A 24,535-nucleotide genomic window follows, 5' to 3' on the forward strand; every position below is an offset into this window, starting at 1 on the left:
AACTTCTGCTCCATCCCTGCATGGTACATGCCCTTCCCATATTCCCCGGGACTAAAATTCCCAGGGATGCCCCCGACAAACCACGTTGATCGTTCGCCACGCCCGCCCTTACGGCTTGTGCCGCCGCTGCGCCCGCGCTAGCGACGCACCTCCACGCGTCAGCGCCATCATCTCGTCCCCCCGCCCGCGCTTGCACGCCGGCAGAAACCCAAAGTCCCCTATGCAACTCTGCTCCGCAAGCAGCTCGTCAGACCTCTTCTGACTCATTCGCGCATGTCGGCGCACGCGGGCGAGGCGCCGAAGCCGCGGCGCACGCGCAGCTGCGGCGCGCCCTGCGAGAGGCAGAGCGGCAGGGCGCCAAGAAAGGCGAGGACGAAAGCGGGTGAGGGCATGGCGGCGAGCTGTGCAAGGCGGCGCGGGGAGGAGCAGAGGAATGTAGACGCGGCAAAATGGCGGGTTCAAAATCGCGTGACTGCGCGTTACTGTATGTCACCGTAGTGGACACTGGGCGGCCTCTGATTGGCGCCCGACAGCTACGATTTGAGGCCGTGAGGGGTGCGGGGAACCGTTCCTGTGCACACGCTTCTGTAAGCGATTTCGCATTTTGGGAACTACAGCGCTCACTCAAACTTTTCTGTTGGGCCAAAGTTGGGCACCCCCCCAAAATGAGCTGCACTCGACGTGGTGGGGCCCCCGTCATCTGATTGGCTACATGATGCCAGCACGGTGGGGCACCCCTTTCTGGTCCATCATGTATGAAACCAATTAGTATGATATGCACCCAATTTACCGTGCGGTAGAATGTCGCCTAGCCGACACGACCCCCTCCCCAGCCCCACACCCGGGCAGGGGCAACATATATACTGACTGCTGGCCGCTCCTTTGTTCCTGGTGCTCGGCTTGAGTCAGGGAACCGGCGCTCGACCTTGACGATCCAATTGACACAATTTAGTGTCACCATCGACACCAATCCCCCAATCGCTCCACGTTGCCACGTGTGTTTCTGGAGCCTCACTGTAAGTATATTTCTCTAACCTTAATCCATTGTTCACACAACTTGAGTGCACATACTAACTACTTTTTTTCATCACTACTGCACGAAGTTCGTTCATAGCGTGACACAGATTCGGGCGTTTGCTTGCCATAGATACTTGACTTGATTGCTCGTGTGGCAGTACTCAGGTGGGGTTTTAATCCTCGAGTCTGCCCCTTGCAAGCGGTCTCATTTGGCATGGAAACATGAATCAAACTGTGCGTCACTCTGCATTCACCCGGCGCGGCTGCTGCCTCGTCCTCTTCGTCAACCGCAGCGCTTCCGGCGTTGTTCTCGACGAAAGAAACATCACGGGCACTTTCTTCTACGCAGGCTTCTCCAAGGGATTGTTCTTGGCCCCCGACGGCATGCTGTCATTCACCTTTTCCCAGGAGATGAAACGAGTTATCCTGAGCATTTCGGCCCTGGTGTGCGACGCCCAGATGGCGTACGCCGCCACAGGTATCTTCTTCGTCACATGCAGATGGGTTTTCATTCCAGCTGTCGTTTCTAGTTTCTAAATGCATAAAACGGGCCCATACATCTTACGTAGCCTTCAGCAATAACACAATTAGCTATTTTGCTACAATCCATATGCGTCTTCACTCTATGGTGTCCTGCTCACTTTTCCTTGCACGATAGGGTACGAGTCGACGAGCATGAATAGGTTTCCTCGACATTCGGCCATGACGCGACTCTAACAAGTAGCGAGCGTGGCGTCCTTCCACGATTCTGCATGGCCCGTAGAACTTTGATACGAATGCAGGCCATTTCGTGCCACCGAATGAAGTTCCACGAGCGACAAGAACTTTGTCTCCCACTTCGAAGAAGTTAGACGACGACGCTACGAGCCTTTTTTCCACAGAGGCCCCTGAGCGAACTGCTCGTGGGACAGATCTGTAGTATAACCCCCCCCTGGGGCTTTATTTTAGATTGGATCAACTCAGAACCGAATCGGTTACTGTAGGGCTCGATGCTCTACAGTACCACCACGTGTACGTCCGAGTACAGGGGGCGCACGTGTACACGTGTACGCGCGGGACCGAAGAACGCACACACACGTGTACTGTCAGCCCCGATGGCTGACAGTATTACAGTGTCGACCGACCGCTACAGTACGTCGCTACAGTACATCGGTACTGTACTATTATGATAGGTTATTATGTACATTAAATATGGAGCGGACCGGCGGCGGTGGAGGAGGACAAGCACGGACTTGTCACCCACCGACCGTCAAGGTCCGACTTCCCGCTTATTCTAAGGTAGCGCTCGCTAACTACCTTAGAGCGGCACCGAGCGCGGGTTGAGGACGCGCGCGGTACGCCCACGAGTCGGCTCCGCCTCCGCCCGTCGGTACTGGATCGTTACCCAGTACCGCGCCGGGGCGTCGAGGCGTCGAACCGCTCGCGCGTACCGGCGTCCTCCCCGTTCCCGCTCTACCACGCTACCCGGGCCCGCTGCCCGGCGCTGTTAGCTGGTGTCCTGCTTCACCCCCGTCTTCCCGATCGGACGGGGTCTCGGTCGAACTGTGCATACACCCCTATCGCTGGGGGTGTTTATGCTACAAGATCCAGTCAGAAGCTCCAAACGACGATGATGGTCTTTGGAAGGGACAACTAGGCTTGCACCGGTTTCTGCACTGGAATCCATCCGAGGTGGGACCCCATACATTAATTCGAAGGGCGACACGCCGTTCTTCATGGCACGTCGGCGATATCCATACAGGACCTGGGTGAGTGCTTTGTCCCACTCCATTCCAGTTCCAAGAACTGTCTTACGGACGGCAGCCTTCAAAGTTCCAACCATTCTCTCTGCTCTACCGTTAGACATGGGAGCGTAGGCGAGGACGGTGCGCCAAGTGATACCGTGTCGAGCCATGAAGCTAGAAACGGCCGAGGCTGTGAAGCAGGTAGCATTGTCAGAGACAATGGTTCTCGGAGGGCCGAATGAGTGCATGATTTCTCTCTTGACGAAGTCAAGAACCACTTGAGCAGTACTATCAGCAGTGGATAGGGCAATTGGCCATCCTGTGAGGTGTTCGACCGCAACCAACACGAAGCGATTTCCGGACGAGGTGGCAGGGAAGGGGCCAGCAAAGTCAATAGAGAAAACATCAAACAAGCTTGTGATGGGAAGGCGTAAAGTGGTCTTGTATTTGGGAATTAGACGCGCCTTCTGACACCCGTCACAACTCTTCACGTAGTCTCCTACGTCCATACAAACGGTCGGCCACCAGTACCTTTCCGTGACAAATTGACGAGTGGTCTTCAAGTCCCAATGACCAATGTCGTCATGGAAACCCTTCAGTATCTTTTAGCGATAGGAAATTGGGGCAACAACACGAAGACCATGAATGGTGCGGCGGAACAACTTCGACACCCACACTAGAAAGTTCTTCGCATTATTCTTCATGCGAGACTTCCTGCAATCATCCAACCCAACCGGTGTTTCGCCTTGCAGATAGGACATGATATCTTGGCAAGACTCTTCTAGATCTTCTGGAGAGTAGATCGGGGTTGCGATAGCGAGGGCAAGGTCTCCCTCTTCCTGGCAAGTGGGGTTGTCGCCGTTCTTGGGCTGAATGCGAGAAAGGTAGTCAGCTGCACTATTTGCGGATCCACAACGATATTCCGCGGTGAAGTCGTACTCGGCTAAGAAGTCTAGCCAACGAGCCAAACGACCGTGGATGTCTTTCTTGCGAAAGGCGTAACTAAGAGCCTGGTGATCCGTAACCAACTTAAAAGATGTAGACGAAAGCACGTAAACACGACATTTCTTCAAAGCAAAGATGACCGCAAGCGCCTCACGCTCACAAGCGGAGTACTTGCGCTCAGATGTATTCATAGTACGGCTTGCGTACTGGATGGGGTGTATTTTCCCATCTTCCTTCTTTTGAGCCAACACAGCCCCGACGGAGACCGATGACGCATCCGTCTCAACGACGAAGGGCTTCTCGAAGTCTGGGTAAGCCAAGACTGGCGGAGAAGTTAACTTTATGCGTAGTTCATCAAAGGCTTCTTGCATTTCTCCGGTCCATTTCAATCTGCCGTTTCCGGATGTAGCCGCATGGAGTACCGCAGCAATGTCCGCAAACTTGCAGATGAAACGACGGTAGTAGCTTGCTAACCCAAGAAAGCTCCTAAGTTCAGTCGCAGTGGTCGGGATCGGTGCATTCCGAATCACTTCGACCTTGCTCGGGTCAACGGCAATCCCGCCTTTGTCGACAACATGACCGAGCAACTTGATCTTCGCCTGGGCGAAGCTACACTTTGTCGGCTTAAGCTTAAGACCAGCCTCGTCAAGCACATCAAATACATGCTGCAGGTGGCGAAGATGTTCTTCTATAGTCTTAGAGAACACCACAACGTCATCGAGGTACACACACACAAACCGCACTCCGCGAAAGATTGTATCCATCATTCTCTGAAATGTCGAAGGCGCATTCATCAATCCAAAGGGCATGACTTCGAACTTATACGTCCCGTAGCGACAGACGAAAGTGGTCATTTCTTTGCAATGTTGTGCCATCCGAATTTTCCATTAACCACTGAACAAATCCAGAGAAGCGAAGTACGCACTTCCTTCCAAGTCATCAAATATCTCTTCTATTTTCGGCAAAGGCCATCTGTCTGCTTTCATCTTCTGATTCAGAGAACGGTAATCAACATAGGAGCGTGGATTTCCATCTTTTTTGGATACGATGACGACGGGAAAGGACCAGGCGGCGCTGGAAGGCGTGACGATTCCTGCTTCCAGCATTTTGTCCAGCTCTTTCCGAACGATTTTGTTATGCAAGGGAGCCATTCTCCTCGCCGAGTGATAGATCGGATTAGTATCATCCAACTCGAAATGGTGCTTGATTGGGACTTCAGCAGGCCGAAGGTCGTCAAAGGATGTAGCAACGATACTCTTACCCATCAAGGCGGTCTCGATGACTGCTTGAGCTTCATTGTCAAGATGCACAAGTTTTTCCCAAAGCATTTTCACGGCCTTGTTGATGACATTCAAATCAGGTGATTCTACTTCCTCATCTTCTCCGATCGCTCCGTCCAGAGTTAAGTCTAGCTCGAAAGGTTCATCGCCGAGGATGGCGACAACATAAGTCTCTTCTTCCGACGAGTTTTCTGAGGCGAACGACTCGACATCAGAAGTGAAGTCCTCACTATCAGTCTCCGAATTCGCGACGATAGGACGTACTTGATCAAACTCCAGACTCATTTTCACGATTTTGTTTCCGATCAACATACTAACAGACTGGTGACCTAGATCGATGCAGGCTTGAAGTTCTTCGAGAGTTGGATACCCGATTAAGATATCAACTGGGGATCCTTCAACAACCAAGAAGTTGAGTGAAGTAACAGCGCCATTGAACGTGACAGGAACTTCCTCGATGGAACCTAAGCAGGTTGTCTTTTGTCCATTGGCGACCGTAATCTTCGTCGAGGTCGGCTTTGGAGACAGAGAGAGCTTCGATGCCACAGACGCATTCATAACGTTAGGGATAGCTCCAGAGTCTAACAACGCTCTCATTTGTGTCCCGTAGACTTGTACCGAAACTACTTTCAGACGTTTCGGCAAAGTACCGATCGAAGCAGCTACGGGGCGTCTAGGGCGACTGTTGAACAAACGACGGATCTCTTTCTTGGCTTCGTCGCCATCTCCTCGAATCAGTTGACCGAATGTCAAACCAGAGGGGGCGTTCGCGAGGGAACAAACGTCATCGTACTTCCCCGAGTGCTCTGGTACGGCGTTCTTCTTACTTGTCCTCTTCTTTCTTGTTCGACGGCCGGGCTTAGGAGGTTTCCTCATGTGGTTCGGAGTCCAGTACTTACGCGGGTTGAGAAGGGACGGGATTGGCTCGCCGCCACCATCCTTTCGCGTCTTGGCCACCGGCTCTCCATCGGCGGTTCTCTTGACTGATGCCACTAACTCCTCATCAGCAGGGAGCTCGTCGTGCGTCACGACACTCACCTGGTTTCCTGCGGAGCCCGTAGGTGTGCCCGACACGGCAATATCCGTCTGGGTCTTCTTAGGGGAGTAAGCGCCGCTACCTCCCCTCTGTGGACCAACTCTAGCCCAACAGCTTGTCTCCAAATGACCAAATGTTCCGCAGCGAGGGCACTTCGTGTCCCTATGCGGATTCGCATCGCATGTATTAGCGCCATGACCCGGTCGTTTGCAATAAGAACAAGTACGATCGTGGGCGGGGCGGAATGCTGTTGCGTCATCCCTCGACTGATTCTTCTTGATAATAAGGGAAATATCGGCTAGTCGATCAGCTAAAGCGTCAACCTTCGTCTCGAGTGGAGACAAGGGAGCTTTTGAACGCATCATGACCCTTTTTGACCCACCTTGCCCTCTCGGCTCATACATAACTTGCGAGCTCTCTGACCCCTGGTAGCGCGAATTGCTCAGGAGTTCGCCGCCACCTGAAAGGCGCAGTGACCAGACCAGAAGTACATGATTGCATCGAATAGGGCCTTGTAGGTCTTCGAACCTCGATAGATGGCAAACTGGGCCAACTCGAGATGTTCCATCACGGCGTTGCGAAGCAGTCCAAACTTCGCTTCGTCGTTGAATCCCGCCTTCTCGTAGAGACGGTCTGAGTTTCGAAGGGACCCACTGAGATTCCCGAAAGAAAGGCGAGCGGCCATTGCATCCCGAATCACATCTTCAGGTGAATCAACCGGGGCGCACCGCTCGACCAAGGCCTTCTTGACCTTCTGGTAGTCGGAGCCATCTGCAATGATATCTCCGTTCTTGACAAAGGCTTGATAAAAGAACTCGAATGCATCTCCCTCCAGGTAGCGAAGGAGTTCAGGTGCCCTTTCTTCGTCCGACTTGCCAGAGGTGGCAACATTCTCGAAGACGAAAAAGAACTTGTGAACGTCGGCCGGCTTCGACCCGTCAAAATGTGACAGGGAGCCGTCTTCTTTGCGACCCCTCCACAAGAGTACCATGTTGGCGGCGAAAAGGGGGGAGGAAGGCTGCGCGCGTACGGGAGAGAGAAAAGTTTTTTTCAGAAGCGTGAAGTTTATTGCAAGAGCGGGGATCAGTCTGGGGTGTCGTTGTGTTCTCCCCTTGTCGCGGGGTGTCGCGGCGCGCCCCTTTCTCTTATAGAGGGGCCGCCAACATCTTCCACTTCCCAGGACCGCCGCTCTTCAATGGGAGATTGTCCACGTGTACACCTGGCGTACACGTAGACCAATAAAATCACCTTTTGAAGGCTTTGGTCCTGGGGCCACTCCCGGGTACTGTACCCTGTACAGTACCCCAAGTCTCCCCCACAAATAGTGTAAGAAGTGAGAAATAGAGCGTAGCTGTGCTCTCGTTAAGCAGTTTAAAGCACGAACAGATAGTTGAAGTTGTTCAATTGTCGCGGCCGCATGCTTGGCAGTGCGGGGCGCAGCGCGACGGCGTGGCGGGGGATGGGACGCGGACGGTGGAGGGCGCGACGTGGCGGCAGATGACGTTGGTAGGAATGTGTCGGGGATGGCGGTGGAAACAAGGTAATGGGAGGGCTCGGCGCCGGAGCCCGCAACAAGCCGCACCACGCCGCCGCTCCCCACGGCCTCCCCCGTTACCAATCGCCATCTCCCTACCGGCACTCTCCCCATCCCCCATGCCATCACCGCCGTACACTTTCCCCCACGCCGCCTGCCGCCACACCTCCCTCCCTCACGCCTGTCGAGACGCTTCCGCCCACGCACTACCTCCGGAGGCGCCCAATGTCACCGCTTTGGCAATTCCCCCTAAATTATATGCCATTCCATGTACACGTGCCCCTTATACTGTAGCAGTGAAGCGTTACTGAGTGTCTCCCATAACCTCAAGTTTTCTGTCGATCAGGTGTTCATGGCGAGAGTTCATTCATCATCGTATCCAGAGACGACGTTTATACTAAAGATAGAGATGGTACCTACATCTCACAGTGGAGTTCAGCACCATGACACAGTTGCATGGAACAGTCAATACTAATACTGAAGAGTAATAGATTGCGCAGAGCAACAATACAAACCATAACAAAGATAGGTCAGCAGATATACAGCAAGTAGATTGTCTACAGACAGCATTTCAGTCGCTGTAGCTGCTGCGCATGAGCACGCTTGGCACAATCACTGTGCCATGCACAGAGGGTATCATCAACACAAGAGGTATTCCTTCACACCCACAAGTCTTCAACGCCATCCAATCCGGTTGAATGGTACATTTCGCAATCTTCTATACTGCTTCTTTATGCCTGCATCATATAGAGCGTGCAGCAAAAGATTGTCGAAGACAGCTTCGCCTACATCGCAAGTGTCGACCCAAGGCCATGGTCTGAAGATGAGACCAAGCTCAACAGCAGCAACAATAAGCCACCCGCCGAACGTAAAACAAATCAAGATCAGGTTTCCCACCACTACACAAATCATTTTGAGAGTCTTCATGAAGAAGAATTCAACCTTCATCTGTTTGTAAAGAAACACGATCCTGCCATCTTGGACTTCAGCAAGCTGATCCCCATCCGGATCTGGAACATGTTTGAGATAAAAGGGAATCACCCTTGAATTTTCCCAGATACCTGTAGCTTCTGCAACAGCTGTGACATGTCCACTCCGAGCCGTTGAAAAACGCGCTAAATCAACTACAAGAGTGCGCTTATCTCTCAAATCATCATTTTTCAATGTAATGATTGATGCGACATGTCCAGTTGTTGACACGTACAGATTGACGTCACTTTGTTGGTTCAAGAAATTCATTATCTGGTTCCGATCTCCAATTATACAGCTCTCAGGCATCATCCCGATCCATTCTACTATACCGTCCCAAGTGGAGCTCTTTTTCCATTCCATTGACCTTTGATAAGACATGTCCAAATAGCTCCTCCCGGTCAGAGATATGCTTCGAGAAACCATGGACTCCCAAAACGTAATGATTAGAAATTGTTGATACCCTATCGAGGATGGCTCCTCTTCTACCATTATGCTGGAATGGCAACTGCTGTACGCTCCTTCAGTGATTGTTCGAATCGCCCAAGATTTCCAACGAGTGGCAGATCTCTTTGTCCTCCGGTCTTCGTGAGCCGCGCTTACACTGACACCATCCGTTAGGACAGCTGTTGCCAGGGCAAGCGTGGTGGACCTGATGTAAACACCTCCACCTCCAATGCAGCAGAGCCCGTCGCCCAATCTTTGGTAGATTTTGGGACCAAAATATATCGTGTGATCGTACTTCCTCAACATGTAGTCATCGACGAAGAGGCCTTTACCCGCTACGCCGAGAACCGTCTCCAGTTTTCTCCAAAAATCAGTTCCATAGTAAGGTTCGTTTGATTCATACAAGCGCACCACGTGACAAACTGCATAAGGCAACAGTCCGAATTCCTCCCATTTTGTCAGTTTGAAAATGGCTTCCCGTTGCTCTTTTTCTATGCCCATCATCACCAATCGATCGACCCATAAGCGAACATGGCTTTTCCCATCTCGTCTGGCTATCGCTATGCAAGACCTAACGAGTTGACTCCAGCGGAAATCATCGAAAAAGTCGTCGGTCATCTGAATTTGGATCTCGTTGAGAATTCCCTCCTCTTTGTCCGGACTTCCGTCTTCTTTGAGTAGCAGCATTCGTCGAGTGATTTTGACATCCTTGCTTTTGTATGAAACGGCTATCAGACATGAGAAGTCTTCAGGTCGACCATCTGGTACCTCACCGACACGTTGATGACTCCTCAGCTCGTCACGCAGTCGTTCCCAATCATCGAAATCGTCAGCTCTGACAGGACGACTGAATCCTCTCACATAGCTGTCGCGAGCCGCCTCTGCCTCCTCTTTGCTCTTCCGATTGGCAACTTGCGCGAACAAATAGTCGGCCGAGGATCCAATACTGGCAATGTCACTAATTCTGGTCAGATCTGCTGCAAAGTTGGTGTGAATTTGGCCTACGTGCCCCGGTAAGGATTGATAAAAAGCAGCATTGCCGACCTGTTGCAAATGTGCTGCGAGAGGATCCGTTGCATCGAACTTCCGAATCGCATTCTCATATTGCTGTTGCAAATGGTACTTGTACCGGGAGGTAACGCGACCGTAGATCTTCGTATGCTGACCCTCTGCAAACTCGCCCAAAAAAGAAATGGAGTCTCGGACTGTGTTTGCCCATCGGAAATTCGATCCTTTCCGCGGCTGGAAGAGAAAGATGCTCAAATTCATAAGGCGGATTACCCAGTCGGTTATCGTCAAACTCTGTCCCCGTTTAGACGTGCGTAGGGGCACATTCGTGGGTGCCGTAGTGTTTGAGTTCATTTCAGATGCTCGAGATTGACAGGCGAGACCGAAAGCTGTTTGAATCAGTTTGGAAGGCAGTTTGGAGGAACAGGGATTGTTTAAATAACAGTGACGAAGCTGGAGAGCTTTTAAGCTGGGACCCGCTTTCCTATTTTAGAGCTTTCAGGTCGCCAACCTGAATTGCTAGGTCGCAAAATTTACGCCAGTGTGGAGAGCGACATTTGTGAAGGTTGGAACCTGAATCAAATTGTACTTCATACAGTACTGTATTCTCTCTTTATTTGCAACCGCTTGGTGGACAGATCTGGTTGCAACAAAAAGGGGGGTTGCAGTCAAAGAAATGTACCATACCCAATGTACCATACCCTGCGTTCCTGACCAATCGTTTGGAATGTCTCATATTTATTTCAAAAACTCATCAATGGTGCTCTGCTGTACAGCTTCGGATTCCTACAGCGTTACTGTTCTCTGCACGCAAAACGCAGCATTACTGTACAGTATCATCACAAGTGGACTCGACGATGCGCTTCGCAATTGCAAGCGCTCTAAGTTGCTTTTTCGTGCCGGGAGGAGGCACCATTTTGTCGGGAAAGGAGGTAATTTTCGTTTTTTCACACAGTTTTTTAACAGTTGACAGCAGGGTTTGCAGCATTTCTACTGTTCAACGGTTCACTACCAGAGATTTCGGACGGTTTATTGCTCTCACAGTGCAGGCAAAATATATGTAAGAAGCCATTAAACCGGTTGCATTAATAGAAAATCGAACAACATAGTAATTTAGTTTTTGCTCGGTAGCTAAGGGAGAGAGACATTTGTGAAGGTTGGAACCTGAATCAAATTGTAATTCATAATTTAGTTTTTGCTCAGGTAGCTAAGGATCTTTCTAGAAGGTCCGCCGGCGCCGCGCCGATTGCATAAATAGCGCAGTGGTGAGTGGAGTCGCGAGACTCGGGAGGCGAAAAACAAATATTGGATCCTCGGCCGACTGTTTGTTTGCGTAAGTTTCCAATAAGAGCAAAGAGGAGGCAGAGGCGGGTCAAGGTAAACACCTTTTCCCCCCGAACACACCCCAACAACATTGACGTCAAACATGATAGAGAGAAGCCAAATCTGCAGGTCTACTGTATGACACAATGTTGTGCAAACTTTAGGTAATACCCTGTACAGTAGACCTGCACATTTGGCTGCTCTCTGTCTTGTTTGACGTCAATATCTCCACACTGGCGTAAACTTACGACAATGTTTCTTACGTGCCCCTTTTATTTTGGAGTTTTCCTTACATACCCCTTTGTATGAGCCCCATTTCTTAGGAGCGCTAGATTGAATACAGTACAGCTGTACATGACAGTGAGGTGAGGAGGTGAAGAGGGCGTCACAAAAATGAGTTTGATGGGAGTACGTTCCCTGACAAGCAAAGCATCTTCATTGCATCTTTGGCCACGTGCGTCACCGTGGGCCGATCTCACCAGGTAAAATAGTCAGACTCTGGGCGCCTGCGTATACAGTGCCCCCCAGGAGTGATCATACATCGTGAACGCCCAACCAGACCGCGGGGCAAACAACGGCTTGTGGAAAATGGGGTCGCAGCGCCTCAACGAAAGTCGCGTTGCTCTGCATGTGGTCAAGTTGGGCACTACGCTACGACTTGCCAAGCCCCAGCACTGTGTACCTCTACCGGAAAGTCGTTCTGGAGTGAGGTGAAGAAAGGGGTACGTAAGACAAATTCTCTAAATTTAATGTAAACCGAGAGTTCACACGCATGTGAACTCTCTGTGAACAAAATCTTCATTCCTGTACAGGAGATGCAGCTGCATATAGGCTCAACACCCACAGGATGCCCGACGAAATTCTGGACATACAAGGGCCATAACACTGTATGTGATGCATTCCATCAAGGAACTAATTTAATACTGTACGGGCTGGGCAAGGGATGTGGGCATCGAGTTACCATCGTACATACTGTAACAGGCTGGTTTTTGCTTGAAACGACCAAGGGTAGCGTCCCATTTGATGATATCAAAACCCGACTGAAGCAACGGTACACGGATGCTCGCAAACTTCGAGGTAGAGCAAGTCTGCAGTCTCAACAATGTTGTATTCCTTGGCGGGTAACTCACCCCTCGACGGACACAGCGTAACTTTAGAGTCTGGGTTCGACAAAACCCAGCCCACCGCTGCAAACGCAAATTCCATGCAAATCATCGCAGGGCATTGTGGTTCCATACAGAGACAAGTAAGTCACCCACCTACGATGAGACGTAACCAATAGGGCACAACTCACTTGCACAATAAAGTCACCGCCGGCCGCCTGACCCCCAGGGGATCGGGGGTATCGGTGTTCCTGGAATCACAGGCATAACCGCAAATTCCATGCCCTGTTGTGAAATCATCCCAGGGCATGTAACTTGTGTTTACAGCGTTAGCCGTGCCGATACGAGAATGTTTCAGAGCGTTTCTGAGATTGCTTTTGAAAGCTTTTGAAAGCAACCTCAGAAACGATCTGAAACATTCTCGTATCGGCACGGCTGTACAGTAGCATTCAACTCCAAGACTACTGTACACGCGAGGGAATAAACAAGAGACCAGCCGACTGTCCTAGATGATATTATGCAGAAATCGCCTCAAACAAGGGAGTTACAGATGCAGTGAAGTGAACCAGAGTTGGATTTTCTCGCCAGAGGTGCCCTCCCGGCAGGGTAACATTTGGTATAGTACTGTAGTTGTGCGCTTATTACCCTGTACATGCCATTCAATAGATATCAAGTACTTTTTTCTACTCGAACTATTGTGGTGCCGTGTCACTTTCCGAGCTCGTTGAATGGATACCAAAAACAACAGGCACACTTACAGCTCTCTTCGGATGACTTTGCTTGCCTTTAACGGCAAGAAAAGTCATCCGAAGAGAGCTGTCGGATGTCTTCAACGGCAAACAAAGTCATCCGCAACCTTACTGTATACCGGAATAATGTACAGTACAGTAAAGTTACTGTTTCGGTATACTGTACGGTACCAAGGGTACTGTGAAACAATGTAATGTATGATATGGAGGCGCATCCATTTCTCTAATTGCTGGATGCGTCAGAACTTGTCTTTCTTTATGATACTGTAAGGGTTAAGTACGTGTAGAATATAAGTAGTGCTCGCGCTGCGGACTGTAGGTTCGTACCGGACCAGAGGTTTGTGTCAAAAACGCAGAGCCTACCTGCGAAAACTGTCCGACTGCACGGACTTCGCACGGGCTCGGACGGTCGGTCGTAGACCTGTCCATTGACACTTTAATAAAAATCTCTTTTTCTAATTCTTTAAAGGAATTCCTCACGAAATCCCACAGGTACCCTTCTCCCAAACGCATTCACGAATTTTCAAATTCCACAGTTATTTTTCTTTCTATAAAGACTTTTCTCGCAAGTTACTCCAACAGCAATGTGGTCGTTGCCCACCATCCTCACCTGACCGACTCATTTATGTGAAGTAACCCCAACAGCAGTGGCAAGACGGCATACACTCTACCGTATTCCATTCCAGAGTCCAACAAGCTGGAGATGGGACGGGTCTCCAGTGCACAGATATCCTCATGTATCTTGGGCACCGTTTCAGATCGTTTCTGAGTTTGTTTTCAAAAGCTTTCAAAAGCAATCTCAGAAACGCTCTGAAACATTCTCGTATCGGCACGGCTAACGCTGTAAACACAAGTTACATGCCCTGGGATGATTTCACAACAGGGCATGGAATTTGCGGTTATGCCTGTGATTCCAGGAACACCGATACCCCCGATCCCCTGGGGGTCAGGCGGCCGGCGGTGACTTTATTGTGCAAGTGAGTTGTGCCCTATTGGTTACGTCTCATCGTAGGTGGGTGACTTACTTGTCTCTGTATGGAACCACAATGCCCTGCGATGATTTGCATGGAATTTGCGTTTGCAGCGGTGGGCTGGGTTTTGTCGAACCCAGACTCTAAAGTTACGCTGTGTCCGTCGAGGGGTGAGTTACCCGCCAAGGAATACAACATTGTTGAGACTGCAGACTTGCTCTACCTCGAAGTTTGCGAGCATCCGTGTACCGTTGCTTCAGTCGGGTTTTGATATCATCAAATGGGACGCTACCCTTGGTCGTTTCAAGCAAAAACCAGCCTGTTACAGTATGTACGATGGTAACTCGATGCCCACATCCCTTGCTCAGCCCGTACAGTATTAAATTAGTTCCTTGATGGAATGTATCACATACAGTGTTATGGCCCTTGTATGTCCAGAATTTCGTCGGGCACCCTGTGGGTGTAGAGCCTATATGCAGCTGCCATCTCCTGTACAAGAATGAAGATTTTGTTCACAGAGAGTTCACATGCGTGTGAACTCTCGGTTTACATTAAATTTAGAGAATTTGTCTTACGTACCCCTTTCTTCACCTCACTCCAGAACGACTTTCCGGTAGAGGTACACAGTGCTGGGGCTTGGCAAGTCGTAGCGTAAATTTAGTGCTTTAGTGCCCAACTTGACCACATGCAGTGCAACGCGACTTTCGTTGAGGCGCTGCGACCCCACTTTCCACAAGCCGTTGTTTGCCCCGCGGTCTGGTTGGGCGTTCACGATGTATGATCACTCCTGGGGGGCACTGTATACGCAGGCGCCCAGAGTCTGACTATTTTACCTAGTGAGATCGGCCCACGGTGACGCACATGGCCAAAGATGCGGATCGAAGATGCAATGAAGATGCTTTGCTTGTCAGGGAACGTACTCCCATCAAACTCATTTTTGTGACGCCCTCTTCACCTCCTCACCTCACTGTCACGTACTGTATTCAATCTAGCGCTCCTAAGAAATGGGGCTCATACAAAGGGGTATGTAAGGAGAACTCCAAAATAAAAGGGACACGTAAGAAACATTCTCTTAAGTTTACGCCAGTGTGGAGAGAGCCAAAGAAAGAGAAAAGTAGCGGACGGAACATGTCTTGCCTACCAATCCTGCCACCGAGTCAAGCTACGCAAAGTGTACTCTGGCCCTACGCTCGACTTACATTTCCTCTCTTCGTCAGACTGTCTGAATGCGTCTTACGTCCAACTTTTGGCTCTCCGTCTAATCTCAACCGGTGCACTCCCGACGTTGATCCTGGCGCTTCTCTCGCTGCCTGGGCCTCCCTATACATGTCCGGATCACGCCAGGCCGTGATATGAGATATAAACGACTTTGAGTACTTACTGGGTAACTCATCTATCACCACCTGTTTACCCGCCAGGACTTCGTACGCCCTGCCGTTAGCGGCTACGGTTAGCCGCATTTCAAGCGGTATTGTTTCGTCCACGATTAATGTCCCTTTACTGTAGCTCGCTTCATCATCCATCTATCTTTCCGGATGGGGCTTCTCTTTCTGATATTAACTCCGTACAGAGCTGTGATAAGACACCCCTCGCGACCTCTCTCTTTGACGATTTCATCTGCCTCTCCAGCTATTATAGCGACTACTTCTGCCAGTAGGTTGCTGTGCAGTCCTTCCAGTTCAGGCAATCGCCCCTTGACCGTGCTGATTTTCTCTAGCCACGGCGTGCGGCTAACGGTCTGCATGACCGCATGGTCTCGCAATAGGATGAGCTCCAACACTTCCTCTCTTCTATCCTCGCCAAACTCAAACACGTTAGGGCCATAAGGGAACAACTTGGAATCCGGATCTGTCGTCATCGCCACTGTAATTTCCACCGGACACCTCTCGCTTACTTCGACTCCCACAAGTTCCCCGCTCACCTTGGCTGTAAAACTGCGACGCCGGTACTTGAATTTCTTCGAAACCACTGAATCAACTAACTTCTCAACATCACTAAAAACGCAAGGCTCCGTTGAAGTGTCGATTCCGCACGCGCTCAGACATGCCCGAATCACGTAATCGATAGCGCATAAGTAACATCTCTTTCTGGTAAGGTCAGCCCATGGTTTTCCCTCATCACCAATTCTTGCGCCATACTTGACAATCTCCCACATGCACGGTCTTCGCGTAAGGCCCAGTAAGGCCCAGGCTATGTCAGCTAATGGATCTGCTGGACCTTCCGGGCTGACTATCGTTCTAGTATACCTGTGGCCTCTCCCCTTGACTTGAACTAGCGTCCCAAACGTTTCACTGACCACGTCCAGGCGCCCGTCATTTACCACTGCTTCTGCTAGAGCCAGCTCTTCAGGGGCCGGCAAATCTCCGGATTTTCTGCGTACCATGACATGGAGCCAGCCCGCGTTATCACATAAGGTTCCTTCCAAGGAAGAGGCGGTAATGATCTGCCCTAACGATTGTCTAACATCTTCCGAACGAATGCAGCTCTGGGCTCTCAGTTCAGTTTCTTCTAGGTCCAGCAATACCTTAACTACAAGTCTGATCGTGCCAAAGAGGTACACCCGTGAACGTTAATTAGTCCGGCCCCCACTAATTTTTAGGGTCCTATCTGAGCCTCGTGAACACAAATTAGCACGGCCCCCACTATTTCCGTATCCGCACTATTCAGGTACCCACATAAATTAGTAAAAGCCTGATTGACAGAAATTGGAAAAAATAGTGCCGATTTTTACAGCACAAAATGGTCAGTTGCGGCTCCAGGTCGACCCGTTACCAAAAAACGTCCCCGCCTCTGCACAACGTTAACCGTTTGTAGTCAACGGTATACAAAACTCTGGTAACGTTGCGAAACACTCTGAAAGCAACAATGCATCCAGTTTCAAACTATGTTAATTCTAAGCAGCTATGCCATCCGCTTAGCATGTGTATTAAAGCAAACAGTTCATGAAGAACTGTATCCATCACCTCAACCAACTTATCTTCACCATGAATGTCCCTTCCCCTTCTCCGATTGTCGCAGCCATCCAAAACGCTCAATCATCGCACAATAGCAAAACCAGCCTTCATCTCGACTACGATTCCTCGTCATCCTCCTCCCTTTTTACTCCTCAACCGTCTGTCCCTGAAGCTGCTTCTGCACAGCCATGCCCCAAAGGAAACAGAAAAAGAAGCCAACAGCAAGTATCCACTATTCAAGAGCGTGTTCATGTTGTTCGGTGGATGGTGGCTGAGGCCGAAGCCAGTGGTTCCGGGAAGCTGATAGCCACTAAAGCTATCAAAAAGTTCCCCTCGCTTTTTCCGGGGAAAGAGAAGGCCAACTTTTCGAAAGCTTCTCGTTGGTTTAAAGCGAGGAGTAACATTTTGTCGAGTGCTGACGAAGAGGTTCGTGTAGTAAGCCATCGCGTGAAGCGGCGACGTGTTGCGGGGGGTAGACCGACAGGTGGACGAAAGGTTGTGCGCGTCAAGGCCTCTAAGGGGAGAGGCAGAAAGCAAGAGGCATGGGCTCGCAATGTACAAGTTGTACTCATGAAAGAGTTTGAACGCCTTTCTAAAGCCGGCTTAAAGTGTAATGCTGGTATAATTGGAGCTCTCTGCAAGCGAATAATTCGAGACTCAGACGGGGAATATGGTGTTGACTTTGTGGGTAGGGTCGCATCAGATTTGGTCTGTAAAATTACAAAGCGATGGGTTCAGAGTTTTATGGATCGCTTTGAGATCATCAGCAGGAGGCAATGTGGAAAGCTTTTGGTGAGCCCAGTTAAGGAAATGCTCATTGAGCGCGAAGTAGCCTACCACCTTGGACAGGTTTGTCTGGGGTTCAGAAACGGGTCGTTGGAGGAGGATCTGCTGGAGAATATGGACGAGACCCATTTTGTGGTCAATATGGATGATGGGAAAACTTTGAGTGTGATTGGTACACAGGACGTGAGGTATGCAGATGTGTCATCTGGAGGGGTCGGTATGACTATGGTGGTAAGAATTACTGACGGGAGGAATGCGTCAATAGAAGCTCCGTTTATGTTGTTCCAAAATGCGACGAGAAGTTACCCAATAAGGGGTGTGCCGGATGACGTACCGGGGGTATCATATCGTACAAGCCCAAAGGGATGGATGGATCAGCAGGTCTTTGTGCAGTGGCTGACTGAGCCCCGTGCCGTAAAACGGGACGCATACGGGAGGCAGCGCACAATTTTTTTGGATAATTGCTCAGGTCATAACTTAAATTTTGAGCAGATGGAGAAACTTAATGCCATTAATTCAAGGCTCCATTTTTTGTCTGCAAACTCGACACATTTGTGTCAACCCGCAGATAGCTTCATAATTCAGAAAATTAAGTAAGCAGAGATGGCGGGCACTTTGGGATGAGAAAAAGGTCGAGCTTTTGGGAAGTCAAGCATAGAAGGAAGGAACGTTGGAGTCTGGAAAATTACCTAACCCTGGAAAAAACTTTTTTCTTCGTCTCGCGGCTCGCGTGGTTCGCGAGGTTAATAATATGATGGACAAAAACGGGATCTGGTACGCGAGGAAAGCCATGATAAGATGTGGTTTGTCGCTTGATTTAAATGGGCAGTGGCATGAGAAACAATTGTTTCTGCATCTGCAGAACATAGTTGCCCGGCATCGCGAATATTTTGAGGGAAACGACCCCATTGCGGATGGCGATGACAGCGCCGAGGACGTTGCAGATGATATAGGGGAGGACAATGGAACAGCTGCTCAGATTAATTCAGTAGGGTCTCAAATTCAATATAACATATGTGTTCTGAGCGACAGTAATTTATGTGCGGCCATTAATTAGAACAGTCTCTACTATTTTGTTCTTGACCGAAAGGCTCAGAACGAAAATAGTGGAGGCTCCACTAATTCAGTTCCCGCACTAATTTTCCCCCGGACTAAATAATGTTCACGGTGTAATGGATCTGGCTCTTCCAATCCCTTCCTGCTCGAGCGTGAAACCAATGGTGGTTTATGAGCTTCTGTACTCTTGTCGCGAAACGGACCGAGTAAGCTTCTGCAGTATGCGTATCACGTTTCTGATGACCAAACTGTACACGTCTGTGTATTCCTTGGTTACCTGATCTTCTGGCCCTAGCTCACCGCTACGGTCCCCGGCCATGTACCCGGACAGCTCCGCCAGGATGACCCTAGTGTCCAAGCGTACAACATTTGTCCTCATATGAGACCCGGGTAGTCCTCATTTGAGGCCCTGAAAATCGACTTTTTTGAAAATAAAAATGAGATAAATTGGCTGTAACGGTAAAATAGCACTTAACACTACCGGGCATCAAAGAGCATTTAGTATTCTGAAATATGCAGGAGTACAGTACATCGTTTCTACTCAAGATGTAAGAAAAGAGACAACATTCGAGGTTCGTCCCACGGTCTCAAAACTTGAGTTCACTGTCCCGAAGTGAAGAATTGACCTCACCAGCATTGTGGTTCTCCCCCAAAAGCTCCCAATAACAAGACGGACCTGTCTCTGAGTGACAAAAATGTTTCTCATGTATGCGATCCTTCTCCTTCTGCATAACTGTCAGGATCAGAAAAAGGACGGGAAATCTATATCTGAGGTCGTGTTGTGGTTTCACGTACGCGTTTGGGCGCTACGGAAGATAGAAAGCGGGCCCTCATATGAGGACTACGGCCTCATATGAGGCCCCTGTACGCTTAGACACTAGACATGAACCTCCCGCCGTCTTCAGAACGCTCCAAGGCCACTGCGTTACAGCCAACGACTACAACTGCTCGTGTCAGCCCCTCAATGAGATCTAAAGCTGTGACCCTGCTCGACGTCCATTCATCGCCCAATCCAATGAGATCTGGAGCTGTGACCATGTTCGACATTCCTTCCTCGGCCAATCTGAACAGCGAACGACCGGCCGGGCGTAAGACCACCGCCCGGCATAAGCTAGCCGCCCAGCGTAAGATAACCTCGTGTCCTGCAATTGTCTCATACGACACTGGCAGCGTTGCGGTCTCCCGGTCCGTGACCAATTGTGGGTCAAGTCTCATACCGAACAAGCTTTGACTGGGACTTAGGCTATTTGCTTTCCATCGGACCTTAGTCTCGAAGACTGGTCTAGAACAGGACACCGGCAACCTCTCCCCCAGTTCCAAGAATCTCACTGCTTCCCACTGTGCGTAAGCTCGTAACAAAGCCATGGTATCTCTCTATCGCACTAGTTGCTTAATGGGCCCCAGTACAATTTCAAATACGTTACGTTCATACACTCCGTCTGTATCTCTGTCGTCGACGTTAAATTGGGGCTGTAACTTCTCTGTTAACACCACCCTCAACCCCCACACCAAGGAGCGACCCCTTAATCTCAGCTTTTGCCCCAGTTGTAGTCGTGACTTGCATGCCTGGAGGAAGTAGCGGGTCGCCGCTCATTATATCGATGGTGGTGGGAGTGCTTGTACCTTAAGTTGCCTTCCCGCACTTTGCTGTTAACCCACCAATTTGAAGATCTTGCATATACGGAGGTTGAGCCGGTGAAAGGTAGGGAAGAGGAGACGTGAGGGGCGATGAGGTGCCGAAGAGTGCGCGGCCCCGGGCGGCGTGCCCTTATATCTCAGTGATGCCCCGGCTGGTACCGTTCGAAGGGTACTGTACATAACAGTGAGTGATCTGTTCCTATTTGTGAAATAATTATCTGCAAATCGTGCAGTATGGTATCAAAGACCCATACTCCTGATTATCAAAAACATAACTGAATTTTAGGCTCATCGAATGCTCATATTGTTTCCATGTCAGATGTCGCGGACATCTCCCTGATGAAAATGCCCTCGACGAAGAGGTGTAGTTCGTCATTTATTCGTGAGACAAGTCTAAACTGCCGCATGAGTGGTGGATTATGTGCGCAAGGGCCTCTCCTTTGCGTTGTGTGGTTTAAAAACGGATTCTCGGAGTATCGCGAACACAATCAGATTTTTTCTGCCAAACATGGCAGGTGTCGTGATAATCCTACGCAACTCCATGCACATTTTTCATTATTGTTAGCAGATGAACAAAACACATTCCATTATCTACCGCCATCCTATCCCGCAAGCATATCCTTGTGGGAGCTTCGTCGCTTATCGTATTAGTGCTTCCACGTCGTCTTGTACGAGCTCCATGCTTCCAGCGGAGAATTGCCGGGCATCCAACAGGCTAACATCCGACTGCAATTCACTCTCCGCATCCTCCTCAATTTGAATGATTCGTACAGTGGGGTTTGTCGCAATTGGGTTTTTTGTCCATCTCCTGAACTACTCTCGCATTCTGACCTGATTGATATCCATTCCTACGGTTCTTGCATAGATCTTCGCTGCACCTGCATCCAATACAACGCTTCTTTTTTTCTGAAGCACGAGCATCTGCGAGACCAGCAATTGCCTTTGCAACTGCAACAAGTCATGACGTTTTTGATATTGACCACAACATCCTTCACAGCTTGCTCCTCTTCAAGCGCAATAGACCCATCCATATCATATCCATTCTCTATCCCACATCCTCCTACCACGGACGGAGATATGTCCCGTTCGCTCGCTCGCCCCCAGTACTTCATTGCAATAAATTTAGCTCTCCTGGCATGAAGTTTCAAATGTGTTGGATGTGATAGCAGCTCGTTAGCATAAGCAGCACAGTCCGCAATAAAGTTTCTTACATCCACTCTCCATCCCCATGTTCCCGCTGGACTGCTTGAAATGAAGAACTGCCGCCTAACATCAGCCAGTTTACGTGCATCCTGTTCACCTCTCTCTACGATTGCTCTCATAGTTTGCTTTACTTCTTCCTCTGTGCAAAACTTCCGATTTCCCCTGTTCAGAAGATAGAGGAAGCAAATTAAATTATCGACATTGTCCACATTACCCTGCCAAGGAGAAGCAAGGGAGCCGCCATGTTGCAGGAATGGAACGAAGGCTTCCCAGAAAAGGTAGTGTGTCATACCGTAGAATGAGGGGGAAAAGTCGCATCCAGCTAAACTGTACAATATTGCCGCACTTTTTCTGCAGCACACCTCGTCTGCCATGCACGTAATTCGCAGGCAGCATTGTTTTTCCCGTACTTTCTGTCATACGAAATGACATTCTAACCCCAACGCTTGTCACGACAAGGAGTGCAAAGCGAAATAGTCCGGTTTCCGGTCCGTTTGAGCCTGACAAACGGGTTTATAATTCCCCCTGTATCAACGCTTGCGTATGTCTCTAACTTGGCATTTGTTAGTGTAACTGCCTTGGTCGGTTTCTGTGGGTGACAAGGACTACAGGCAAAGCACGGAGTAACAGTCCCATTGCCAAGAATGTGAGGGTCGGCTGATACCCTCTCCACATTATTCATTACGAAGCAGATCTCCTTAAATTTCGGATGGACAGTTGTAGACACGACGAATGATCGATTGCATCATGTGGGGGGGTTTTCGTCGCTTTGAGAAACGAAACACTTCAAATCAAAGGAGAGGGATCCAGAAAGGCGAGAAAAGCGACGTCGGCGATGTAATTAGGGCAGGTTTTTCGGGGAGTTTCGAACAAGTGGTCACACACAAATTTTATAATATTCCCAAATTGCAGAATAAAAAAGGTTTGGTCACTGACTGATAACATATATCGAAGTGTCAAAAATCTCACTGGGCCGTTGATACTGTGCAAGCTGGAAGCGAACGCTTTAGGGCGTGTCGCTGCCTTATCGCGCCGTTTGTCGTCGAAATGCACTCCTGGTGCGTCGAAGATAACGCACTCCCCCGTTGCGCCTTACAAGAGTGCACTAGAACGATTTTACCCTGCAGGTAATACAGCACTGTTGTGACCATTCCTTGTCACACTGAAAGCTAGGTTCTTTACTCGGTTCAAAACTCAACATCGGGCGACGCTGCTCGAGAGTCCACTCGAGCCGTCCAGGAATCCACCACTCGTCCCCCCTCTTCCCCTGCATGTCCATCCCCTCTATCTCCCTAATACCGCTTTCCCTCCTCCTTTCGCTTCACACCGACGGTGTCTCCCTCTGCCGCCCCCCTTTCGCTTCGCTCCCCTCCCTCCCCCGGCTCCCGCGCCGAATCACCGCCTGCTAACCGAATAGCCGCACGAACACACCCTGGGGCAGCGGCCAGGTCTCAAACCTGTACACGTAGTACACGTAGTACGCCCCATCTAACATTCGTCCCGTTTCCAGACTTCCATGTTTGCCTTGGGAAGCACTACAGACGAACTTGCGCATGGGTTAGGAGTGATAAATGCGTCGGGTTGTGCCAATGGCCTCCAACGCGCCATCACATCGTCAAGAAAGCCGGTGGCGCTGCTGGAGCAGCTGTGGGTCAGCTTGGGTGCCCGCCTCGCGGCACCGGCGCGTGACCCTTGTAAAGGCCTATGATCTGGACAAGAAAAAGCGAGCACGGTTGTGCGACGAATATCGTGGTGAGTAGGACCGACTTGCGCGGCTTGCTGACCTTGTACGAAACATCGGGGCTCGAAGAATAGTCCCGGCATTGCAGGGTGGAATAGGTACCACTCTTTTACACGGGGTCATGGCCAGGGTTGCGAAAGCGGGGCTCTTTGGCAGCGGGAAGCATGGTGTGAGGTAGTATGCTGAGAAAACGAATTGAGTTGACTATTTATGCTCTTTTGCCGTGTCAACGTCCGACGCATCCTTCCTTTTTTCCATGCCGGTAGTCCATGCGGCAATTACGGCCTCTGGGAGGTCTTCCTAGGGTGTCCATCGAGGGGATTTCCGACACCCCATTGCACCCGGAACATGCGACGAATTTTTCCGTCTCTGCCTTTCCCGTCCCTCATGCCTCCAATCTTTTCTATCATGCGCAAGCCATCCGGTAATACCCCGTCCCGAGGGTCTGTCGTTTCAACTGAGTTCTTGGTGATCTTCCGCAACCGGTTGGCGTGTACTCGTGCCTCGCGATTTCCGTGCTCTGAGCGTAGCAAACAATTTGTGAGGGAGAGAAGTCTCTCTACCACGTAAGGCTCGATCCAAGGCGGTGCTAGCTCGCTTCCCTCCTGACCGATATGGCCCGGACTCCATACATGCACCCGATCTCCATCCTTGACTGCGACATCTTTCACAGATGCATCGTACTGTAGCGCTGCTCGAGACCTAGAAGCCTTCCCTCTGGCAATCAGCGACTTGTGCAGTTCGCGTAAATGGAGCCGCAGATCGTAGGGATCGCCGGACACCCTCTCCAGCTCCGCGTGACCCCATGCCATAAATGGCTCAATTCCGAACATTGCTTCGTACGGGCTCATCCCCGTTGCCTTGTTGATCCCTAAATTGTACCTTAAATACGCCAAAGAGACATGATTGTCCCAATCGTCCTGCCCCGTGCTCACAAAGCACGCAATGTCCTGGGCGAGGGTGCGGTTGAAGCGCTCAACACACCTATTTGTCTGCGTGTGAAACGCCGTGGTTGTCACTTTTTGCACTCCTATCTGCTCTGCCATCGCCG

At 50.2% G+C, this 24,535-nt stretch overlaps 3 protein-coding genes; 1 reads left to right on the plus strand and 2 right to left on the minus strand.

Moving 5' to 3' along the window:
- Positions 1-6,991: 6,991 nt before the first annotated feature.
- On the plus strand, positions 6,992-7,153 carry CHC_T00007811001 (hypothetical protein). Its single transcript, XM_005711541.1, has one exon. The coding sequence runs from the start codon at positions 6,992-6,994 to the stop codon at positions 7,151-7,153; it is 162 nt and encodes a 53-aa protein (XP_005711598.1).
- Positions 7,154-7,840: 687 nt separating this feature from the next.
- CHC_T00007812001 (hypothetical protein) lies at positions 7,841-7,903 on the minus strand. Its single transcript, XM_005711542.1, has one exon. The coding sequence runs from the start codon at positions 7,901-7,903 to the stop codon at positions 7,841-7,843; it is 63 nt and encodes a 20-aa protein (XP_005711599.1).
- A 6-nt stretch (positions 7,904-7,909) lies between these two features.
- On the minus strand, positions 7,910-10,314 carry CHC_T00007813001 (hypothetical protein). XM_005711543.1 is given in 2 exon segments: positions 7,910-8,211; positions 8,212-10,314. 1 exon segment carries the CDS (start codon positions 10,312-10,314, stop codon positions 8,212-8,214), a length of 2,103 nt encoding a protein of 700 aa, XP_005711600.1. The 3' UTR covers positions 7,910-8,211.
- Between the last annotated feature and the right edge of the window lie 14,221 nt (positions 10,315-24,535).

Source organism: Chondrus crispus, genomic scaffold (assembly GCF_000350225.1).
Source record: "Chondrus crispus Stackhouse genomic scaffold, scaffold_86, whole genome shotgun sequence".
NCBI classification, from domain to species: domain Eukaryota; phylum Rhodophyta; class Florideophyceae; order Gigartinales; family Gigartinaceae; genus Chondrus; species Chondrus crispus.

Excerpts from the sequence above, each read along its gene's own strand:
- CHC_T00007813001 (XM_005711543.1), bottom strand. The coding sequence starts at position 10,314 with ATGAACTCAAACACTACGGCACCCACGAATGTGCCCCTACGCACGTCT.
- CHC_T00007811001 (XM_005711541.1), top strand. The coding sequence starts at position 6,992 with ATGTTGGCGGCGAAAAGGGGGGAGGAAGGCTGCGCGCGTACGGGAGAG.